General features: G+C 40.0%; 1 protein-coding gene across 2 annotated transcripts in view; it reads left to right on the top strand.

Annotated features, from left to right (window-relative positions):
- znf385a (zinc finger protein 385A) overlaps nucleotides 1-11,626 on the top strand; it is a 56,810-nt gene extending 45,184 nt beyond the window's left edge. The window contains exons 1-4 of one of the 2 annotated variants that reach the window (XM_020620065.1): nucleotides 3,610-3,885; nucleotides 7,291-7,475; nucleotides 7,782-7,874; nucleotides 8,230-11,626. In XM_020620065.1, coding sequence (XP_020475721.1) covers nucleotides 3,612-3,885; nucleotides 7,291-7,475; nucleotides 7,782-7,874; nucleotides 8,230-8,478 — 801 coding nt within the window. In that variant the 5' untranslated portion in view covers nucleotides 3,610-3,611 and the 3' untranslated portion in view covers nucleotides 8,479-11,626. Of the gene's footprint in view, nucleotides 1-3,609; nucleotides 3,886-7,290; nucleotides 7,476-7,781; nucleotides 7,875-8,229 lie in introns of those variants that run through there. The other variant, XM_020620074.1, reaches the window with a different exon arrangement.
- The last annotated feature ends 9,296 nt before the right edge of the window (nucleotides 11,627-20,922 follow it).

Raw genomic sequence — 20,922 nt, 5'->3', positions numbered from 1 at the left:
ACGACACACTCCGCAAATCCCACGGGTCACACGCTGGGACTAAGATCTGTAAACATCCAACATATGCATCGATATAAACAAATGAAACTTACAGAATTACGTATACACAACACTCTTAGGCGACTGTCAACTTACATTCGGTTATTACAAACTCGCGGTGTACAAGATTTACCTTAAACAACCGGTACAGATCTTCCGCTGAAATACCACTTTGGTCAGATGAACACACATGGCTTTTTAGTTTCCCAGAATCCACTGGATCGATACCCGGTATCCTCTTCGTTCCCAGGGTTACTTCTCTAGCACCCCTTTTCCCATACATAAGTCTAACAGGTGCATTTCCACCCGGCTACATATGGTAGTGCAGTCCAGCAGACATATCTTTTATATTACATCATTTCTTTTTGACATATGATATCAGCAGTGATGGTCATAAACAGGACACATTAAGACTTTGCTGATTGTCAAAACAGCGAAAGGTCAGGTATGGCATGCTCTTGCTTCTTCAACCTTATCAAGAAGTCCTAAGTTTTATAGACCTCAAAGAGTTTGTGGTCAGTGTGGCCACCAAAGATGAGGTTTTAGGAGATTTGGCCCGGTGAGCCGAGGGTTCTGATGGGCCTGTGGGTGATGCAGAACAAGCTGTTTACTTGGAGATAAACTCTATGTGTCCCTCCCTACTTCCTCCTTTCTTTATCCCTCTGCTGCCTGACACTCCCACTCTAATTAAGGGCTCTGTTAAAACCACCCTGTTATTATAGCACTCTTTGGTTCACACAAACACTCACAAATGCACACACACCCAAGGTCAATTAAACAGATGGCTTTCATGTAATGGTTTGGGTTGCATGGCTTTGAGGTGACTGTAGTATCAATTTACACAGAACGCACTTTTCATATTGACTTTATTTGTTGTTGGTCTTGGAGTTTTCAAGGAATTTGGGAGATCCCCCCTGTATCTGTCCATTTAGTGAAATCTGCCTGAAATAACCACCATGAGAGTTTGCTAAACATAATTTGCATGTGAGTGTATGTGCGGCTGTTTGGAGTCAGATGCAGACCAGACTGGGAAAAAGGCACCCAACTGCATTATGAATGAGGCTTGGCTCTTGTAAGGCCAGCATGGGGTTTCGTAGCACATTAATCATTAAGAATGTGCATGGGGTGGGTGAGGGCACTGGTGGCAGACAGAATCATCCTGCTTAAGTAACCCTTACCCCGATCATACACACACACATTTACAATAAACCTACAGTAGTGTATGCATCACTGCTTAATGTTCCAACTACACTAATAACTATATGGCTCTGCTATTATTCGTTGCTTGGTTTCCAGCCCTATGGGATCATTTACTGCACATTTACTGCACACCAGAATAGGCATGTCTTGTAATATACTACCTTCCATCTTCAAGAAGCTATTGTAAAAAAAAGAGTAAGTTTCACACATTTACTCTTGTAGCCAATGGCAGAAGTTTTTGGTGTTAATTCGAATTGGCCTGCATTAAATCCTATAACTTTATCAACAAAACTTCCCACAATGCACTGCATATTACACATATCTTTAATTTCCTGAAGTGGATTATAGCACTGCAGAGATACCTGGGTATAGTGTAAAGCATCTGGACTGAGTTATCCCCCTCTGCTGACCTCTCTCAGTGAAAAATGTCTTCTTCTGTTTGGCTGTGAGGCCAGCTAGCAGACAGGAAGGTCAGTTAACTGCCTTATCAATGTTTAATTAGGCTTGCAGCATATTCCTTGCTTATGAAGACTCAAGTAGCTCTGACAGTGGGATTCAAGACAAGAAAAATACAGCAATTTATGTTTGCTACTCAGACAGAATAGCAAATATAGAATGCATTTTCATGCTTTTTTTTTATTCAGTAAATATGACAAAAAGAAGAACTTTGCTGCTGAGTGAGAATTGTGATTCTGGGTTGCTGAGACAGTTATTTAATGTGGCTACAGAGGCCCTGAGGGACTAGATCAAGCTAATATGTTAAAAGGGGGATCCACATACAGTAATAGACATTCACTGTGGGACAGTACGAGGTGAAACAATGACCGGATGTGATGGTTTGGTATATGGCAGACCTCCAGGCCATCATAAATCATGAAGTCCCTCATTAACCACATTTATGTCTCCCCACTTGCTTTTAACTTAAACCACAAGATATGATGTTGTGGATTCTGGATTTGCTTCTCAGCATTGCAATGAAATCATGTGTACAGTATGTGTCCATGCCTGTGTGTGGGCAAACTTCAACAGCAATACTGGAGAGAACAGTTTTACCTTCTCATTCTTTCTGAATTCTTGCCCATGCAGGAACAAGCTCTTCAATTTTCTTAACCTGCTCAGTCAGCACTGTGCCAAAGTAGGCACATTATGAGCCACAAACCTCTCCAAAGAGCACTTATCCTCACGCAGAACTTTGATCTAGGCCTGCTTTATAGACTCCTAAATGCCATATACAGGCACAGAAAGATTTTTTAAATCTGCTTAATAAATGCTATGTGCAGCCACCAGCTCTGCAGAATGACAAAACATATGGGAACCCTTTAAAGGAGACTGAGCAGTCAAATCAACATTCGTTTTCTTCACGTAATCCACTGAGCCTTTTCCATTGCTTGCCTTTGGGGCTACATTTTCTGTAGTTCAGAGAAGTACACACTGTTCCCTGCTGATGGGGGGAGTTCTGAATACTTCACCCAAATTTAGGGGCTCTTGTTTCAGGCAACACCCAAAGCTTAGTGAATACCAAAAGCATTACATATGGGAGTGGCTGACCAGAAACATGTGTGTTTAAATGTATATACAAACACATTCTGTGATAAAAAAAAACAAAGTCACTGTCATACATTGAAACACAAGAACAAGAAGAAGAAGAAATAAGAGAGATGAGGCTACAGAGAGTGAGGAGAAGGAAATATGAGCTGAGAGTGAGAGGAGACCCGCTTAATTATATTTTCTTTGGACATCATGTGTTGTCCTGTGGCAAAGCAAGTGCCATTTTGCTTCAATCCCAGCCAGAAACAACAGGTGTACAAAAGAGTCAAAACATACACAGGCTGAGGAATCTGTTTCCTATTTCTCAGCATGGAAGTGTTTCAATAAGATGAGACTACATCAGTGAAAGGTTTGCTTGAAAACTTCAAAACATATAAAACGTATGTCTAGCCATTTACACACATGTTTCTCCTCTGATCCACTTTATGTACCACTTAACTAAAATCTTTATAACCAATTAGGGCATATACAGTAGGAAATAAAAACTACTTCCATCTGTAAAGAGCTATATGTTTATGGCCTGTTGTTTGTCTGATCTACAGTATGGAGCAGATGGTGTCCTCTGAGTGGTTAATGCTGTGGTTTGACGTGGCAGAGAGTTTTCAGGGGAACTTTGACTTCACTACAGCTTTTAAAGACAGCGAAGCCAGTAGTAAAGCAGTTCAGTTTTGAGTTATGAACTTTTTGGACTGTAAGTTCCTTTGATTTTCTCTTCACTGCACTTACATACATTTGTTTTGTTTCTTTCTTTGTTTCTCTCTTTGTTTTTGTAGATGAAACACAGCAACTTTCTCAGTTAAATGGGCCACTGCTTGGACCCGCCCATGGACACCACAGTGCCCCCACTGTGCCCCCTCCTGCCCACTCCCACTCCTCCCCAGATCCCCCCTTCCTCCTCTTCCCCAGGCTGCGGCAGTGGCAATGCCAACTCAGAACAGCATGGATCTGGACCCCCAGTTTCAGGAGCCACCGGCACCCCAGCCTCCAGTAGCCCATCCAACCCAGAAACAGAGGAGGACAAGGCCAAGAAGCTTCTGTACTGTTCATTGTGTAAGGTGGCAGTCAATTCCTTGTCACAGCTGGAGGCCCACAACAAAGGTGGGTTCATTTGTGAGCACAGATACACATGAAATTGCTGTAGTGCTTCTGCACTTTCCAGAAATTAGCTGGCAATCAAACAATGAGGGACTTACATCTTTCTCCTTGGATCTTGGGCTGAGTTTCTGGAGTTGGAATTTTCTCTTTCATTCTGTTATCTATGGTTACAAGCAAACTGTTGTTGTTTTTGCTGGAGACAAAATGTTTCACATTCTGTGTGTCAGAGGAATTTTGCCAAGAAAGACCCATGTAGTAACTGCTAATAGCTGCTAGAGCGGAATTTTAAAATTTGTCTAAAAGTGTAAAAAAAAAAATTTGATGCAATGCAAATAGAAAATGTAAAGGCAAGAAGATAACACTGTACTAAAACAAACAGACAAACAAAAGCTTAGAAATTTAAAATTACTCTACCTAACTTCTTTACAACTGCAAGAGGATCCAGTGGCTGACAAGCAGACACCAAAAACCGCTCCTTAGAGCTTTTTGCCCCTCTCATTACATCCTGTCTCTTAAAGCTGCAGTGTGAACTACAGATGCCTGGTTGCAACAAACTGCACAAAATGCAGCCTCCAGTCCAAAGTTAGCTTTAACTGGCAAACAAGTAAATTTGACAACTCAGTATAACGCTCTGATTACTGCCAATGTGATGCAAAGCACTAACATTACACAGAGCTCAAATAATATATTAATTCAATACAAAGGAAAATCATGACTATGCCAGGCTGTTAATGTTAGACAACATTTTATATTTATATCATAATGAAGTAATAACTGATAGTTGTTATGTGTCCTATAACAATTTTTATTAACCGTGTGAAGGTTGGGTTCTGTGTATTAACATGAAATAACAAAAAAGTACATTATGTTTCTTGCTTTGGGCTCTTTACAGCTGCACACACATAAACATTATGCAAACACTGTATGACACAAAAACCTGAGTGCACTCCCTATAGTGCACCTGCCAGGGTTCATGAATATGACAATACCCATAGTAAGTGTTTCAGGGCGAGTGTTACAGTACTGAGAAGAAGACTGATCAGCAGATAACTGATCAGTTTGACACTGACAGGCATCACCTCTGTAATCCAGTCCTGCTCTCTTGGTTTCAGGAGCTCTGTCAGGGCGCCTCCTCTGTGTGTGCCCCCTCTCTCATATACACAGCACAATATCTTTACTCCCACAAGATTAATGAATAATTCATAATTATTTCAAAGAAAAAGCTACCACACTCAAAGATTTATAAATTGCCTTGTCATTTGCAGTACGCAGCAGAAATATTGTTAAACACAGCCTGAAGTCTTCCACTTGAAAAAGTTGCAGAGGTGGATGGTTAAGGCAGGTAACCGCTGTAAATGGGATGTGGCAGTAAAATTAAAAAGAATTTTTAAAAAAAGGCTTTTATGTGGGTGAGCTCACCACAATACCAGCTTCAACATTCAGTAAGCCAGCTTTCACACATGACAACACTTTCTCAAGACTCTAAATACCCCTGAGGTACCTGCCACCTGCTTTAGTCCTTTATGCCCTACTAACTTAGCCCTGCCTGTGACCTTGTTTTTCTGTGATGACAGTACTGCTGGATTCTCACTTGTTCTTTGGGGTGTTATACTCTTCTACATATACGTTCACTATACAATACATGTACACAGACAAAGATGCAATAAGAGACTGATACCATATCAGTGTAACTATATCTCCTTTTCCTTTAGTAATGTGAGGCTCAGCTCAGCCAGACATGGATATAGTATTATAGTCAAGTAAAAGTGCAATCAACATGGTTAGACTAACCTCTGGACAGCTACTGGAATTTCTACTTTATCATGATCTGATTAATTGTTTACCATTCTACTAAATTCTACACAACAATAAATTGCATTTGTCTACCAGCACACTTACTATGTACATGCACATGCAAGTATAAGAGTTCACATATTTTACATTTTCTAATCATGATCCCAGGTTACAACTTGCTGTCATTTGGCTCTCAGAGTTCAACCTCTGGATCACTGTGAGCTGAAACAGCTGAAATGAGGGAAATCATCTGGAAGCAATCAGCCTGCCTCATTTTCAAATCAAAACTGTCCATGTTAGCGGGGTTCATACTGTAAATAAAAGCATCTGTTGTGCAGACACCACGACATGAACTGTGTGTGAGACACAGAACGAAACAGAATGAGGACTTTGTAATGATATTTAACATTCATAGCAGTTTCCTGTCAACCCATTGCTTGTTTTTGTGCTTTCAAAAGGTCATTATTTCAGCCCCTTTAACCTACGGCCTACATGTTCCCCACCATCCATCCCTCTCCACCAATTTCTCTCACTTCTGTAACCTTAACTCTGTATTAAGGAATTTTGAGAAATGACTCAAGTTCAAAGTCAGAACCAATGACAATGAGATCCTTTACATGTGTTTTCCTCTGCAAATCCAGCCACATAGAGTGGGATTTGGTCAATTTAGAGTTATATAGAAAATGATGTACATTGAAATATTGCAGATAAAAGTATAAAACATCCCCACAGATTATTAATTAACTATTTTTTGAATTGCCATATACTTAAGTTTTTAGTCTCGCTGGAATCAGGACTGATTTAATAGAAGGATATAGGCTGACTCTAGGATGCTAACCAGGAAGTGGCCTTAGTTCTCATTTAAGTAATACTGCTTTATGTCCAAGAAACACATCTGTTTTGTTTTTATTGCTTTTGTGTCTACACCCTTCTGTGACAAAACAGGAAACCATTTTGATTACTCAGCAGTACAATACAGCATAAACCTAATTCAGAATCTGGGTTTAGATATCTTTATTAGTTCCCAGTTTGACACTGAGCTATAACTCTTGATAGCTTATTAAAATTGTGCTATTTATTCTAAACAGTAAAAAGTACAGCAAATGCTTGACTGCAAAATCCACTAAGCAGACAAAACCTGAATCTCATAATTCCCAAACTTCTACATTTACAGTCAAAACGATTGATGTTGCTACATATGGTAGATATATTTTACCACACTGCATACTGTATTACTTTAGCCACGGCACCTAATCAAAATGAATCAAGTTGTTATCATAACATTTACATTATACACAGCTTTGAGCTCATCTTCCCACATCACCAACTACACAGCAGTCTGAGAGCAGCCCTCTAGTGGTAAGGTTTGCACACTACAACTTCATTTAGCAGCATGTTCTGTACATTGTATAGTTCATAGTCATTTATTGGAGAATCATTCTAATGGTACAGATTATTTTCCTTTCCTATTTCCCTTTAGTTGTCACTGTCATTGGTTCGCCATTGTTTCTTGTCATTGTGATTGAGAAGTTCTGTCCAAATCATTTTACTTCAAACAGGTACATGACTCATGGTGATTCCTCTCCACTGATGTGTTTTTGCTTGTGCCTGCAGGTACCAAACACAAAACTATCCTGGAGGCACGAAGTGGGCTGGGCCCCATCAAGGCATATCCTCGCCTGGGCCCCAAGCCCATTGGAGAGCAGGGAGGGGGGCCAGTGGACCCCAACACTCAGGAACGAACTTTCCACTGTGAGATCTGCAATGTGCGGGTCAACTCTGAACTGCAACTTAAACAGGTAGAAGGACAAAGATGTTGCATTTACTGTTGGTTTTGATAGTTATCTTGTAAAACACCTCACAGACAATATAACTAGAAAAAAGTGTTAAGATACATTTTTCATGCTAACAAGCATTTTTTGAAAACATTTCAATTGCCACAATTAATTATTAATGTAACCAACATTCTTTTCATTTCAGCACATCATAAACTCTAGGATCTAAATAATGGTCCAGTGTCCATTTTGTCCATTTTTATTGTCTAATATGAGAGATGTTTTCAGCAAAAGTGAGAAAATTTGAATTAATTTGTTCTCTTCTTTCAGCACATATCAAGTCGAAGGCATCGGGACGGCATGGCAGGAAAGCCTAACCCCCTCCTCAGCCGACACAAGAAGCACAGAGGAGCTGATCTGACGGTAACCTTTCAAGTTTCACTGCTCTGACTCCTCTTCTGACATGGTCTGCAAACCTAATATCCACAGATCATATATACTGTACAGTGATAATTGAGAACATGAGGTCTCCAAGGCATCGGAGTTGTTAGCGTGTTGATTTGATTCCCACAAAAGCCTAGTAGTTGCATCTTGTTTAGCTGTGTAAATGAAATATCTGCATTATGACAGATCAAAAGAGCTTGGAGAGGAAGTTCTACCATATTGCCTGCCTTCTTCCCCTCCAAGTATCGACCTTTTGAAAATAATCATTTCATGCCTTTCACACTCTCCTCTCTCTGCTGTCTTGTGTCCCTTGTGCACCCCCTTCTGTTTTTAGTCTTCTTTGACCTTCTCTAAGGATTTCACCAAAGCTTTGGGTGCAGGGCTCTTGCCCAGCCCCTTGGCTGTCGCTGCAGCAATGGCTGCTGCAGCTTCCTCGAATCCGCTGGCTCTTCGTGCCGCAGCTCCTGCACATCATCCACACCATCACCTATTGCAAGGCCCACCTCTAAGCCACACCATCCTAAGACCAGCCCCTGGGCCCATCCGTACCACCCACGGCCCCATCCTCTTCTCCCCTTACTGACACATCATCCTCTGACTTCGGCCAGTTAGAAACAGCCACTCCAAAAGCACACTGTGAAGATACAAACATGATCAAGAAACAGCAATTGATAGGGGGTGAAAAATTAACCATTAAAATATCAAGCTGAGAGAAAAGTAAAGAAAAGGAGCAGCGAAAAGGAGTAGAAGTACATGTCTCTCTTTGTTCCCTTTACCTCTCGCTTTGTTTCAAAGATTTCTGAGTGATCCACAGCTTGGAATAAGCAGAGGAGAGCTATTCATTATGCATTGAACTCACTTGTACATCTCTCACCTCCCCTGGTCTCTCTCCCTTGTACTGTGGTCCTGCCATGGCTGACTCATTAGTTACAGAAGAAACAGAGACCTTTCTAGATACATTAAATCAACATGTTGTATTACATAACTATTCTGGGCCAGGTTGGTTTTCTCCTGTCATTATGGCCCAAACTGTTCTTCTCATCCTATGCACCTCAAAAACCAAGACAATAATATTATGTCAGTAGGGTAGCTGCTTCCATTGGTCTTTGCTGTACGTACCACATGTAGCTGTGGCCGTCTCCACGGTACAGTACATGTCCCCTTCTGTGCCAGAGACTGGTCACTCTCAAGTTTGTGACACTTAGACACAACAAGACTTTGGCTGAGAGGCAGGTAGTACCTGCATCTGAACATGTCTGATGATTGGAGGGGTTAAAAGAGTACAAAAGTGACTGTGGGTGATTGCACTCCACTGTCATTTCCTGAGAGGGTGAGGTGAGAGGAGGGCCGACATGGGTCAATGGATGGAATGACCCCAGGCAGCATGTAGACACACACAGGCCCAAACAAATCTATGTTTTAAAATAGACCATACCAACAAAAAAATCACTACAGGGAACAGCTGCCAACCTTCATAATGGTCAGTGAAGAACCTCAGCAAAGGGGAGAGAGGATGAGAGAAACACTAGAAGTCACCATTGGTACATTATGTACTGTACTGCTATATTTGATACATGATCACTGTCTTTACCTTAGATTTCATTTAATGGCAAGATTTGGGGTTTTACTTGCATTTATGAAATACTGTACTAGAGAGAACATAATTTATATGCATTTGATGAGACCTCTGTTCACATTAGGCCATCATACCATCGTGACTTCTTTACATCTCTCTGGTCTTCATTCAGCCTGATTCACCGTGTAGGTGGGAAGGTATGATTAGGCGTATTGATGTATTAAGTTGTTTCTGCTTACAGCAATAAGGTCCTGCAGGGTCAGGCTTCTGCATTATTGAGTTCACCACTTCAATCCTGCCCCATTCTCCTCCTGCCCCCCCCAATCTCCAAAGATTGATATGATTTTATGGTAGAGGGCACAGTAGCACTGGCAACCACAATGCTGAAAGGGAGCAAATGCAAAAGAGGGCAATGAAAGCCAAATACATTTTTAAAGAAATGATCTTGAGCTGGAGTAACAAGCAGGCCAGAAGCCCAGCGAGGCCATGCCGGAGTGGAAGCTGAGATGTCTAGTCTGATGCATCTATTGATAGCTCATGTCTTACAACTGAAAGCCATGAAAACGCACCATGATTTGTTTTGTTTTACAAAGACTGGTGAGCACTTTCTTTTGTTTGGTTTGGACTGTTTGTGTTTATGTCACACATTTAAACAAAAAGCAAAATAGAAAATACAAGAAAATATTTTTGTAGGTAGCAAGTGCTAATAACTGCATCCATGAAGGGAAAAGGAGAAATATGATAGATTATATAAGTATTGACAGACAGACTGACACACTGGGAGACACAGTAGGGAACCTCTAAAGGTAGCTAAGCAGCAGCAGCAGACTTATCTTGCTCAAGAGCTTGAAACTATAACCCTTTTCTGAACAAGATGTACACTGTGCCCTTTCATTGAGAAGCAATGATCTCTAATGTCTTACTTTTGTCTGAATCTTGAAATGCAATGAGCAATTTTTATCAGAGTGACTTGTTATCATTGTGACATGTTGTGACATGTTGTCTGGAGTCATGTGTAAACTGGGAACACGCCAGCTGACAGACTTTTCTGTTCTTCCATGAGAAGTGCAAACCCTCAAAAGAACTGAGAGAGGGACAGAGAGAGGCAGAGAGCAGAGATGAGGCTGGGCTTAGGGACCGGCCCTTCATATTAAAGGGCCTTTTTACCATGGTAATCTCTGCTTGGGGAACAGGGTTTAAAGCCAGACATCAGTGGAGTAAAGCTAGATGTGTTCAACAGACATGGTTTTAGTTGGACATAGTGGGTCGCGTTATTTTTTTTCTGTGTGTGAGAAATGTGTTTAAGTGAACATCACATCCAGAGGAACATTATCAATGCCATTGCTTAAAGAAGGAGCTGGTATCATCTTCCACCGTTGTGCTCTTTTTGTTGCTGAATAAAGCCTCCTTTGCAGAGCTCCTTTTGTGAGTGAGATGCTATTCCAGGATCTGTGTTCTTCTTCCCATTGGTGTGTGTACCCTATGTATTCTAGTGTGTGTTGGGACCTGCTCTCTCCCCACTTCCCACCAATTAGAGACAGAGGCAAACCTGGAGGTATAAAGTGGCCTAACACAATAATGGAGACTAAAACCTGAACTTTTGGTTTGGGAAGACTGATAAATCATCCTGGATTCTATCAGAGACTTGATCAATAACTCAACCTAAGCAAAATACTGCAGTTTTGTCCCTGGTAGTTCAGTCAAGTAGCGGCACCACAGTCATGTTCATATTGTCCTTGATATGTTCATGCTGTGGTAATTCCCATCCTCATTGTTCACATATGGGAAATAAATGTTAGATTCTTATTTCTGGGCAGGTATTTCATGTTAGCTGTGTTTAGGCTACTAGCCTTAGCCTTATTCTGCCCTCAGTCTCTCCCAGAGCAGAAACAGAGAGAGAGATGTAGAGGCTATGGTGTAATTTTGTCTTGCCAATAAAGTTATTTTTGAATTTCATCGTCAGAGGGACAAAGGGTGTGTATGGCGAACTGTAGCAATACCTGACTCATTCTGGCTACTCTTGTTTATTGCAATAAGAAAATTAAACAATAAATGTGTATGTGAGTAAAACATTATAAATGTAATTTAAATGAAAAAGAACCTTTATGGTAAATGCTATTGGTATCAAGAGAAAACATGGTGGAAAAAAGTAAATGTCAATAAATCATTAAATGAAACTAATGTCTGCAGAGTTTTTATGAATTAGTCACAGTGTAGTCCAACATCTTCTATTAAACATCCTAATGCATACAGAAATATATCTGGAACCATATCTCTGATACATGCATGTGCATCTCTTAGTGCAACCCCAGTCCATATATACTATGTATCCCACTGTGATTCTGTTTTTAGAATGATATCAAAAACAGGTAAATGCAGGGGTTACAGCTACAAATCACAAAATGTATTCTTTCTCTTAACAATCACCATGAGCCACAGTGACTGTATTATTAAATTATCATAGAAGAACTCCAGGATGTATCCCAAGATTGCATCACCATTACAAGGTCATTTCCATGCCAAACAAAGGGAAGCTTTGTTTCAGTTTGACCAAACAATACCCAACTTATTACTGTAACATCAGTATAGTGCTAATGCAGAAAACTGCTTTATGTTGATGTTTTATTACCTACAAGAGGTGGCAGACTCTGAGAGGCAGGAGTGAAAAAAAAAGAAAGAGCGCCTGATGTATTCAGTGGACCTCATCAGCAGGGAAGAGTAATGCATGCCTGGTTAAAAGGCTACATCTTCTAGTTACGATTGCCATTTTTAAAGCGGGAATGAAAACAGAAGGACAACAAAACCTCTATAAGTACAAAGAGCTGATGTCATACAGCAGTGAGGCACACTGTTGAGCATGTTTTCCAGCAGTCCCCAACAGTTCTGGCTCAACCCAGTGCAACATGTGATATGCTCAAAATACTGTACCTGACTTAGTAAATGTGAAGGCCATTAGCAGGTGTAGTGGGGCAAGGAGTGGTGGGAAACAACAACAATTTATACAGAAGCTTTGGCATACTGTACAACATCAACCTTTTGTCTTTGTCACGTATGTTTTTACCCCTACCAAGGAAATCATTTTTTCACTCCTCTTTGTTTGATTGACTATTAGGGTTACTCAAAAGATTCTCTTTCAGCTTTCATAACATAAATGTTTGCAACCTTTTAGGCTGAGGTTTTAAGCTTTTTTCATCTTCCCTATAATTGCCACTGGCTAATGCAAACATATTGTAATATCTCTCATGTCTTAAATTCTAAGGGCATCTTATATGGCACAATATCTCATGTTCTTCACTGGAAGATGTTTTTCTCTAATACTGTGTACTTCACCATGATCTTTTGTTCATTTAGGGCTGCTTATCATGACATTATGTTTTCTCACTCAATTCAAAGGAAACACCACCCAGAAAGGTTAGTAATCACTGTCTTAAAGTATCATTTTAAGGTAAGCATGTATATAAATATGAGGGGACATAAGGCAGAAGCAAGTACACCTGAAGCAATGCATTATGGTTGACAGTCCCATTTTCTGCTTGTTCCAGATGCAATATGTTTTGTGTTGTTATATAACCTAACATGCTTGTTCCAGATGCAATATGTTTTGTATTGTTATATAACCTAACATACAGTATATATTCAGTGGACACTTTATTAAGGTCAAAGGTTCAAAGTGTTTATTGTCATATGCACAGTAAGGAAAAGTGTTTCCCTGTATAATCAAATTCCTACTTTGCCGTCCTCACTCAATGCCAAACAACACAAGTGAAATATAAAGTAGATAAATAGTAGCACAAAAACTAAAGGCACTTTAAACAAAGAGTGAAAAGAAATATAATAAAAATATAATAAGAACACAATAAGAGATAATGTATGCTACATTGGAGCTGTATGTACAAATATTCAGCAGTGAATGTATAATTATGCATGTGCATCTGAGCATGTGCAGGTGGAATTACATGAAGTAATTCCTGATTGTGAACTCCTGTCAGCTGTTTAGAAGTCTGATGACAGTTGGAAAGAAAGAGTTTTTCAGTCTAGAGGTCCTGCATTTCACACTTCTGAACCCCTAACCTAAGGGTAGATGTGTGAACAGTCCATGCTGGGAGTGGGTGGGGTCCTTGAGGATGGAGGCAGCTTTCCTATGCACCCTGCGGTGGTAAATGCTCTGCAGAGAGGGCAGTGGAGTCCTGGTGATCTTCTCCACAGTCTTTACCACTCTCTGCAGGCACTTGTGGTCCATAGCAATAGTGCTGCCATACCAGACGGTGATGCAGCTGGTCAAGATGCTCTCAATGATGCAGCTGTAGAAGTTCCTGAGGATCCTAGGCGACATGCCAAACCTCCTCAGCTTCCTCAGGAAGTACAGCTGTCGTTGGGCCTTCTTGACCAGCTGTGTGGTGTTAAGTGTCCAAGTGAGGCCCTCACTGATCTGGACACCCAGGTATTTGAAGCTGCTCACCCTTTCCACTTCGAGCCCCCAGATGAACAGTGGCCGATGCTTCCTCATGTCCACTATCATCTCCTTCATCCTGTCTGTGTGGAGGCTGAGATTATTGTCCTTGCACCAAGACACCAGACCGCCCCCCTCCCTCCTGTAGGCTGCTTCGTCCCCGCCAGTGATGCGACCTATCACTGTGGTGTTGTCCAGGAACTTTAGGGTGATGTTGTCTTTGTGGGAGGTGGCACAGTTGTGTGTATTAGGTTTATAAACTAATGCAATCAAACATCTGTTCTACCATATTTACAAAGTTCATAGTTATTCAGAGAGGTGTTTTGAATTTTTTTTGTCCCCCCATTATTTACATGCATGCAGGGAGACTATTAAAAAAAATGAAGTCCAGTGCGAAACCAGAACTAAATATGAACTAAGTTCCCTATTTCAACAGAGGTGTCAGTAGACCTATTATACATACATTTTATACACCTATTACATTGTCTATTGAATAGATAGGTGTACCAAATAAAGCAGACATGGGCATTTTTATGATTTTGAGCATTTCAATATTTGATCCATTTGAGCATTTGACCAAGCAACATGGTTTTGTAATGAGTCCAGCAGAAGCACAAACATAATGACATGCATTTTTTAAATGTGTTTTTCATCTCAGCTTCTATCAGGCATTGTTGAACTTCCTTTATAAGCAGCAGATGCAGTTTGTAGGAGGGGCAGCTGACTGGTGCTGCATTGTACTGTCGAATGAAAAGAAGCATTATTCTGTCTGAAGAGCTCTGCTGACTTCCCGTAAGAACTGGCCCTCATTTCATTGCTCCGGGCGTTTTTAGTTCAAGCATTCCTAAACAATATGACAGCAGTCCTCTATATCTTTGAACAATTCACAACTTAGCCACTAGATGGTCCTATGGCATGACTAAGAAGCAAGTCTACTAGAAACAATGCAGCATGACTGAAAGCAGTTCTTCATTCTGCAAAGGATGAGGAGTCAAAAATATTTACAAATCAAGCTTGTGTAATGTTACAGTGAATTTGATGTAATAATGAAGCCTCATGATTCAGAACATTTACTACTAATCTGTATGGTATGCTTAATAATACATTTAATACATACATAAATTATATACCAATTCAGCTCTGTGAATATGCAGTATATAAAAGAACAATACATAACCATATGGCAGAGCAATGGTCATGAGCAGATGGGACAGATGGTTGCTATGCTATACTATCTTTATTGCCATACTCATCAAAGACATTGTAAAGCTAAATGATCCATCCTGTGGGATTCTGTAGCACATTAGTATGTCACTACTCAAAGATGGATGGTATGATGTTATGTTGTACTGCAGTGTTTGGCATTTAGACAGTTTAACTCTGCTGCTGAGATATGTAACAGTCATCAAGCAAGTGTTTAAACATGTGCACATATGTGTAGCCACTTAAACTGTCTAGTTACACATTCAACTGTCCAACTGTGTTTAGACTGCTTCACAAGTAAACGTCACACTGTCACAATCCCAGTCTTTGTCATGTCTCCACCTTGTCTTGTCCATGCTATTTTAGAGCCAGCCCCTTGTCTTTGTTCATTTTTCTGCTCTGCCCAGACTCACCTGCTGTCTTTCTGTGTAATCACTCAGTATATAGACCAGTAGCCATCAGTCACACTCTGCAAGGCTTTCCACATAGATGTCCCTCATGTGACTTTCCAGCACTAGTACTGTATTTGTATTCCTGTTTCATCAACTCAGCCTGCTCTTCCTGTGCTTGGACACTTTGTTCACTTCATGGATCTGGTCAGTTGCCTGCCCTTTGTTCTACAGTACCTGTCAGACTTGCCTGTGTATAGGCACTTGTTTTCCCTTTGGACCTGATCAGTTATATACTCCTGTCTGAACTGCTTGCCTTGCCTGTGTATAGACTATATTTAGCTCTCTGGGTCTGGTCAGTTGTCTGTTCCTTTTCAGAAATGTTTGCCTTGCAGTATTGTACTTATCTAAGCCAGCCATCATACCTACAGTACACCTATCTGTGTTCCTGTTCCCTTCCTCAGAACCTGCCCGTGTCGGTCATCTTAGAGCTTGCCATCTAACCAGTCTCCTGAGCTACTGGTAATCTGTGTCACCATTCACTGTTCACCACAACCTAGTTGTGTCTGATGTCTTGGTGTCTGTGTTTGGGTCCAACAAGGCTGCATTCATATTACAGGCCCAAATGCTTCATTTTGATCTTTTTGTCAGATCTGATCTTTTTGTGTTGATAGTTCACATTTGAACACCACTGAAATGTGAGCCACATGCAACACTGTCATTTCCATCCATCCATCTACTTTCTATACTGCTTAGTCCCAAACGGGGTCACGGGGGGCTGGAGTCAATCCCAGGCGGCTGCGGGCGAGAGGCGGGGTACACCCTGGGCAGGTCGCCAGTCATTTGTGAGATAAAATTGTGCAATTTCCTAAAAACAGTTCTGGTTTGATATGTTTCTTCCAGTTTGGCTCAATCAGAAACTTCTCCATTAATGTTCAACAGATGTGAAGCCTCCTCATCTCTCCATTGACACTGAAGAATGGCAAGAGGCAATATGCACATGCTCAAAAAAAACAAACAAACCCATGAATCAACTGTCATCGGTCTCATCCAAGACGGTGACATGTCTGCGTACAGGTGGGAGGTTGAACTGGCCTTGTAGTGTCATAGCAACAACCAGTAGTTGAACATGCTCAAAACAGTGGAGATGACAGTGGAATACTCACCATACTCAGCAGCACTGTATCAGCAGTGGAGATCTTCAACTTCATGAGCTCCACTTTCTCCCAGGACCTGAAGTGGACATCCAACATCAGCACCATCATCAAGAAGGTACAGCAGAGGATGTGCTTCCTGCACCAACTCAGAAAGTTCAACCTACCCTAGGAGCTGCTGATAGAGTTCTACAGAGGAATCACCAAATATGTTTTCTGTATTTTTATCAGTGCCTGGTTTGATTCAGCAACCAAAGAGGACCAGAACAGACCCCAACAAATAGTCAGGACTGCAGAAAGAATCATGTGTGCCAACCTGCTCTCCATGGAGGACCTGTACACCTCGCAGGTCAAGAGGAGGACACTTAATCCATGTCTGTATAACAGGACAACAGCCCCAGTGCAATAAGTCATAACTATGGTACATAGCAATCTGAAGGCTCTTCTGTCGCAATGTGTATATACTGTATATTTATAAATAGACTGTTCCTCTTTTTTCTTCCTATTCTCTTTCCTATTTTAAATGCACATATTTTCCTATTTCTCTTGTTGACTAACAAGCACACTGAGAGCCTCTGTACCGAAAATAAATTCCTTGGTTGGCCAACATACTTGGCCAGTAAACATGATTCTGATTCTGATTCTGATTCTGATTCTGGTTCCAATTCTGATTCTGATTCTGAATTCCGATCTGGCCCTTCTGATAGCGGCCACATGATCAAATGTTGGACATAAATCAAATCTAGGACCACATGTGGAAATGGCCAAGATCGTATTTTAAAAAATTTGATTGGATTTATTCACACATTGTTGACCAAGAAAAGATCAAATCTGAGTCACTTCAGAAGGTATTGTGAAGCATTACACACTGTCCTTTTGTGTTATTTTTTTTAAATAATCTCAGTTTACAAAAGTGATGGTTACTCACATTACTTTTAATATACCATGGCGTCTTTCTGTATTTTGATAGATATTTATATAATTTGTTTAATTTTATAAGAACAAGGTGGAAAGAAGACAAAAATTTCTCTTTTTTAGAACAATTTTTTTAAATTTTTCTGTCGTGATACCTGAAAGCAACGAAATAATGGCATGGACCTAGTTTTGCACTAGACAGCTACACTCAGCAACTCTTTTCTTGAGAGCTCTATGCACTGAGCTGTGGCAATAACACAGTGAGGAGGTTAGACAGGGACCTTCAAATGGAATTTGAAGAGGTAGAGATACGTACCTGCACTTTTCTCTAAATGGAAGTCTGCACCTCAGAGGAGAGGGCATCTTCTTTGGCCTTTCTTTCTGACGTTGTATGCAAAGGGAAGATATAAGATGGATCTTTGGTACTGATGTGAAAGCAAGAATGTCTCTTATTGCATGTTTAAAAAAAGATATGCTTTCTATAGGTGTTTTCTACAGAAAGTGGATCCAGGCAAATGAATTTTGGCAAATTCTGAGCATCAAGGAAAACTAAATAACAATTTAGATCAATTTTGTACAATGCAAAGATGTTATAACTGGATTTTATATTTCCAAGCAAACTTTAAAAATTAAATAAGAAGGAGATAAGAATATCTTTACCTTCACCATATATCATTACGTTCTTGACTTTCTAAATGTTGGAAAATATTTAATATCAAACATTTAAAAATCAAGCTCTAACTAAACTCTTATACAAAGTATTGTGCTGCGGATGTTAATATACTGAAAGAAATTCACACTGGCAATACAAAACCTTGTCTGAAAGAAGAATCACCTACAGGTAATTAGTTTGTAATTTGAATGTAGGATATAGACATAAGGGTCAGTGTTCAAATGTAGGAGACAAGTTCCACTCTTCAAACTACTGTACATGAATATAAGCAGGAAACACTTTTAAAGCTTTTACAAACTAGATAAAAGAAGTGATCACAGCCATGAACCTCTATGAGATATCTTTTGAGCAAATAGATGGTACAGACTGCATTGCATTTTAATTGCAGAGTGAACAAGCACAAGCATGTGATCACAATGCAAACCGTCAAAATCCCACGATGATACCATAACAGATGTAGAGGGAGATGGGACAGGATATCACCATTAAAACAAATCTCTGTTACAGTTAAGATTAATCCAGGCGCATGATCTTTACAAACAGGAGCTAGCAGGTTCAGGTGCATCAGTGAGGAGATGAATAATAAGAGATGATTACTGTGCAGACAGTCTGTGGGGAGAGAGAGTGAAGACACATCGGAGTAAACAAGTCTATAATCTTGTTTCCTTAACTAGTCACAAAATTGCGTTGAGACCAACTGCAGTGCTCGTCTTTTCAGCTCCGTTTGTTTTCTCTCAAATGCTAGATGTCATTATCAGTGTTTGTGCAGCTACTTACACCTGTGTATATGGTCTACAATTATACAAGAATTTGCATTTATCATCTCAGAATAACAGCTGCTTCTTATTAAATTACTGAATATTCAATTTGTCGTGCCTCTTGATTCTATTTCAGTTTCATTCTTGTTCTTTTGTCTTTCAATATTTTCCCCGCTTAAAATAAAGGCAACATCCTGCTGTGACAAACATTTGTCAATATTCCTTTGGCTGCTGTATTTCTCTGGGTACATCAAGACAGAGCAAATGCATCTGAGGAAGACAGGGATCAGTCCACGGGCTAATATCTTGTCCTCTTCTGGGAAATTAAGTCAGTTCTCAGCAATATATGCAATAACTGACACAAAATAACCACATTCCGTCACATAATCGCTAGATACAAAGGGACCATGTCCCACAACATTCATTTAAGTGCCAGGCAGTAAACCTTGAACCTATTATGCTCGTCATTAAGGGCTTTAAAATGACAGTTGAGACAAGATGTGAGTGAGACCCTTCAATAATATGTGTGATGGATGAAAATGTACCCTGATTTTTGTCCTTGAGTGATAACATGAGTCTAGAACAGCAAAGAATCTGGGCTGTTTGTAAAGATGGATTTAGAGAATCTTTCACTCTGAGTGAAAAAAATATCAAAGATGTGTTTAAAATACACTCAAAATTTATAAAAAGGTGTCAAGAAGGGTCATAATAAATGTCCTTTAACATAAATTCCTCTGCTGCTATAAAAATGTGAGCTAAGTGAACTTAAGTTGACAAAGTTGTCTTATGAGTTCTGGAATTGTAAAACAATTGCAACTGTTTTCTGTAATTCAGTATTGTTGCTTTCTATTTTGAAACAATGAATTCTTATCTACAGTTCACAAAAAACCCCATTACGTTTATGAGAAAGAATCCCTTTTACACACCAACCATCTGGTATTCAAGCGCCAGCCCAGCTGATCTACGGTACTACTGTCCATACTGTACAGCTCCATGCTGATGTGATTACCCAAAAGGTACAGTGAGTCAGAGATATGTTCCCAAGAATGTTCTATTTAAATACCCCATAAGACATGCAATTTAAACCCCAGAGCACTTCATGAAATGATGGTGATGCAAATGAGACAGGGGAAACAGTGACACTGAGGCTTGATGGTCAGACACTGGATGTATTGTGAAGGAAAGGGTGCCACCTTTAATTATATGATGAGTTAGTGACGGAAGGAAACAAATAAAGCTGTCATTCAACAGTATCCTGTTGTGACAGCCACTCACTAATTATCCTTCTGTCCTCTGGTGCCTGTATCTTCATGGGTTTAAAGCAATATCTCACTTTCATACACTGTTATAATTCATTCATCATTCTAAATATCATAATTAAGGTAATAGTCTTATGAACAAAATTCTGCTATTAGAGAAAGCCAGAGGTATATTTTGTTGATACAGTACAAAGCAGCAACAATAATAATACTGATGGCATATAACAAAAGATACAACAATCATTACTGTGTCCACCACATCATAGTTGTGTATTTGTGGATGTCATTGTTATATTTCTCCCACTTACCTCCTCTCCATTCTATGCTTCTAATTCTAACACACCCACACAGGTGTTTTCACATATTTGGCTGATTGGACCTCAGCTCAGACAGAAGCTGGGAAGAGTTATACTGGGAATACCTTTTACACAGCAATTTTGTTTTTTTTATATAAGGAAATTGGTGCTTAATGGAATTGAGCTCTCATTATTACTGATGCATATTCCATTAAGTGTCTCAGTATGCACAACACCAGGGCCCTGAAATTATTGTTATTAATTGCACCTGTGCTTTTTCAGTAATGACATGTCAAAATGCATTACCTAATAATGTTATTATTGACATTTTTGCTTTTCTTTTGCTTTATTTTA

The sequence above is a fragment of the Monopterus albus genome, unplaced genomic scaffold (genome assembly GCF_001952655.1).
Source record: "Monopterus albus unplaced genomic scaffold, M_albus_1.0 scaffold6.1, whole genome shotgun sequence".
NCBI classification, from domain to species: domain Eukaryota; kingdom Metazoa; phylum Chordata; class Actinopteri; order Synbranchiformes; family Synbranchidae; genus Monopterus; species Monopterus albus.
Note: the sequence above shows the minus strand (reverse complement) of the source record. Positions and strands in the feature narration are given on the sequence as shown.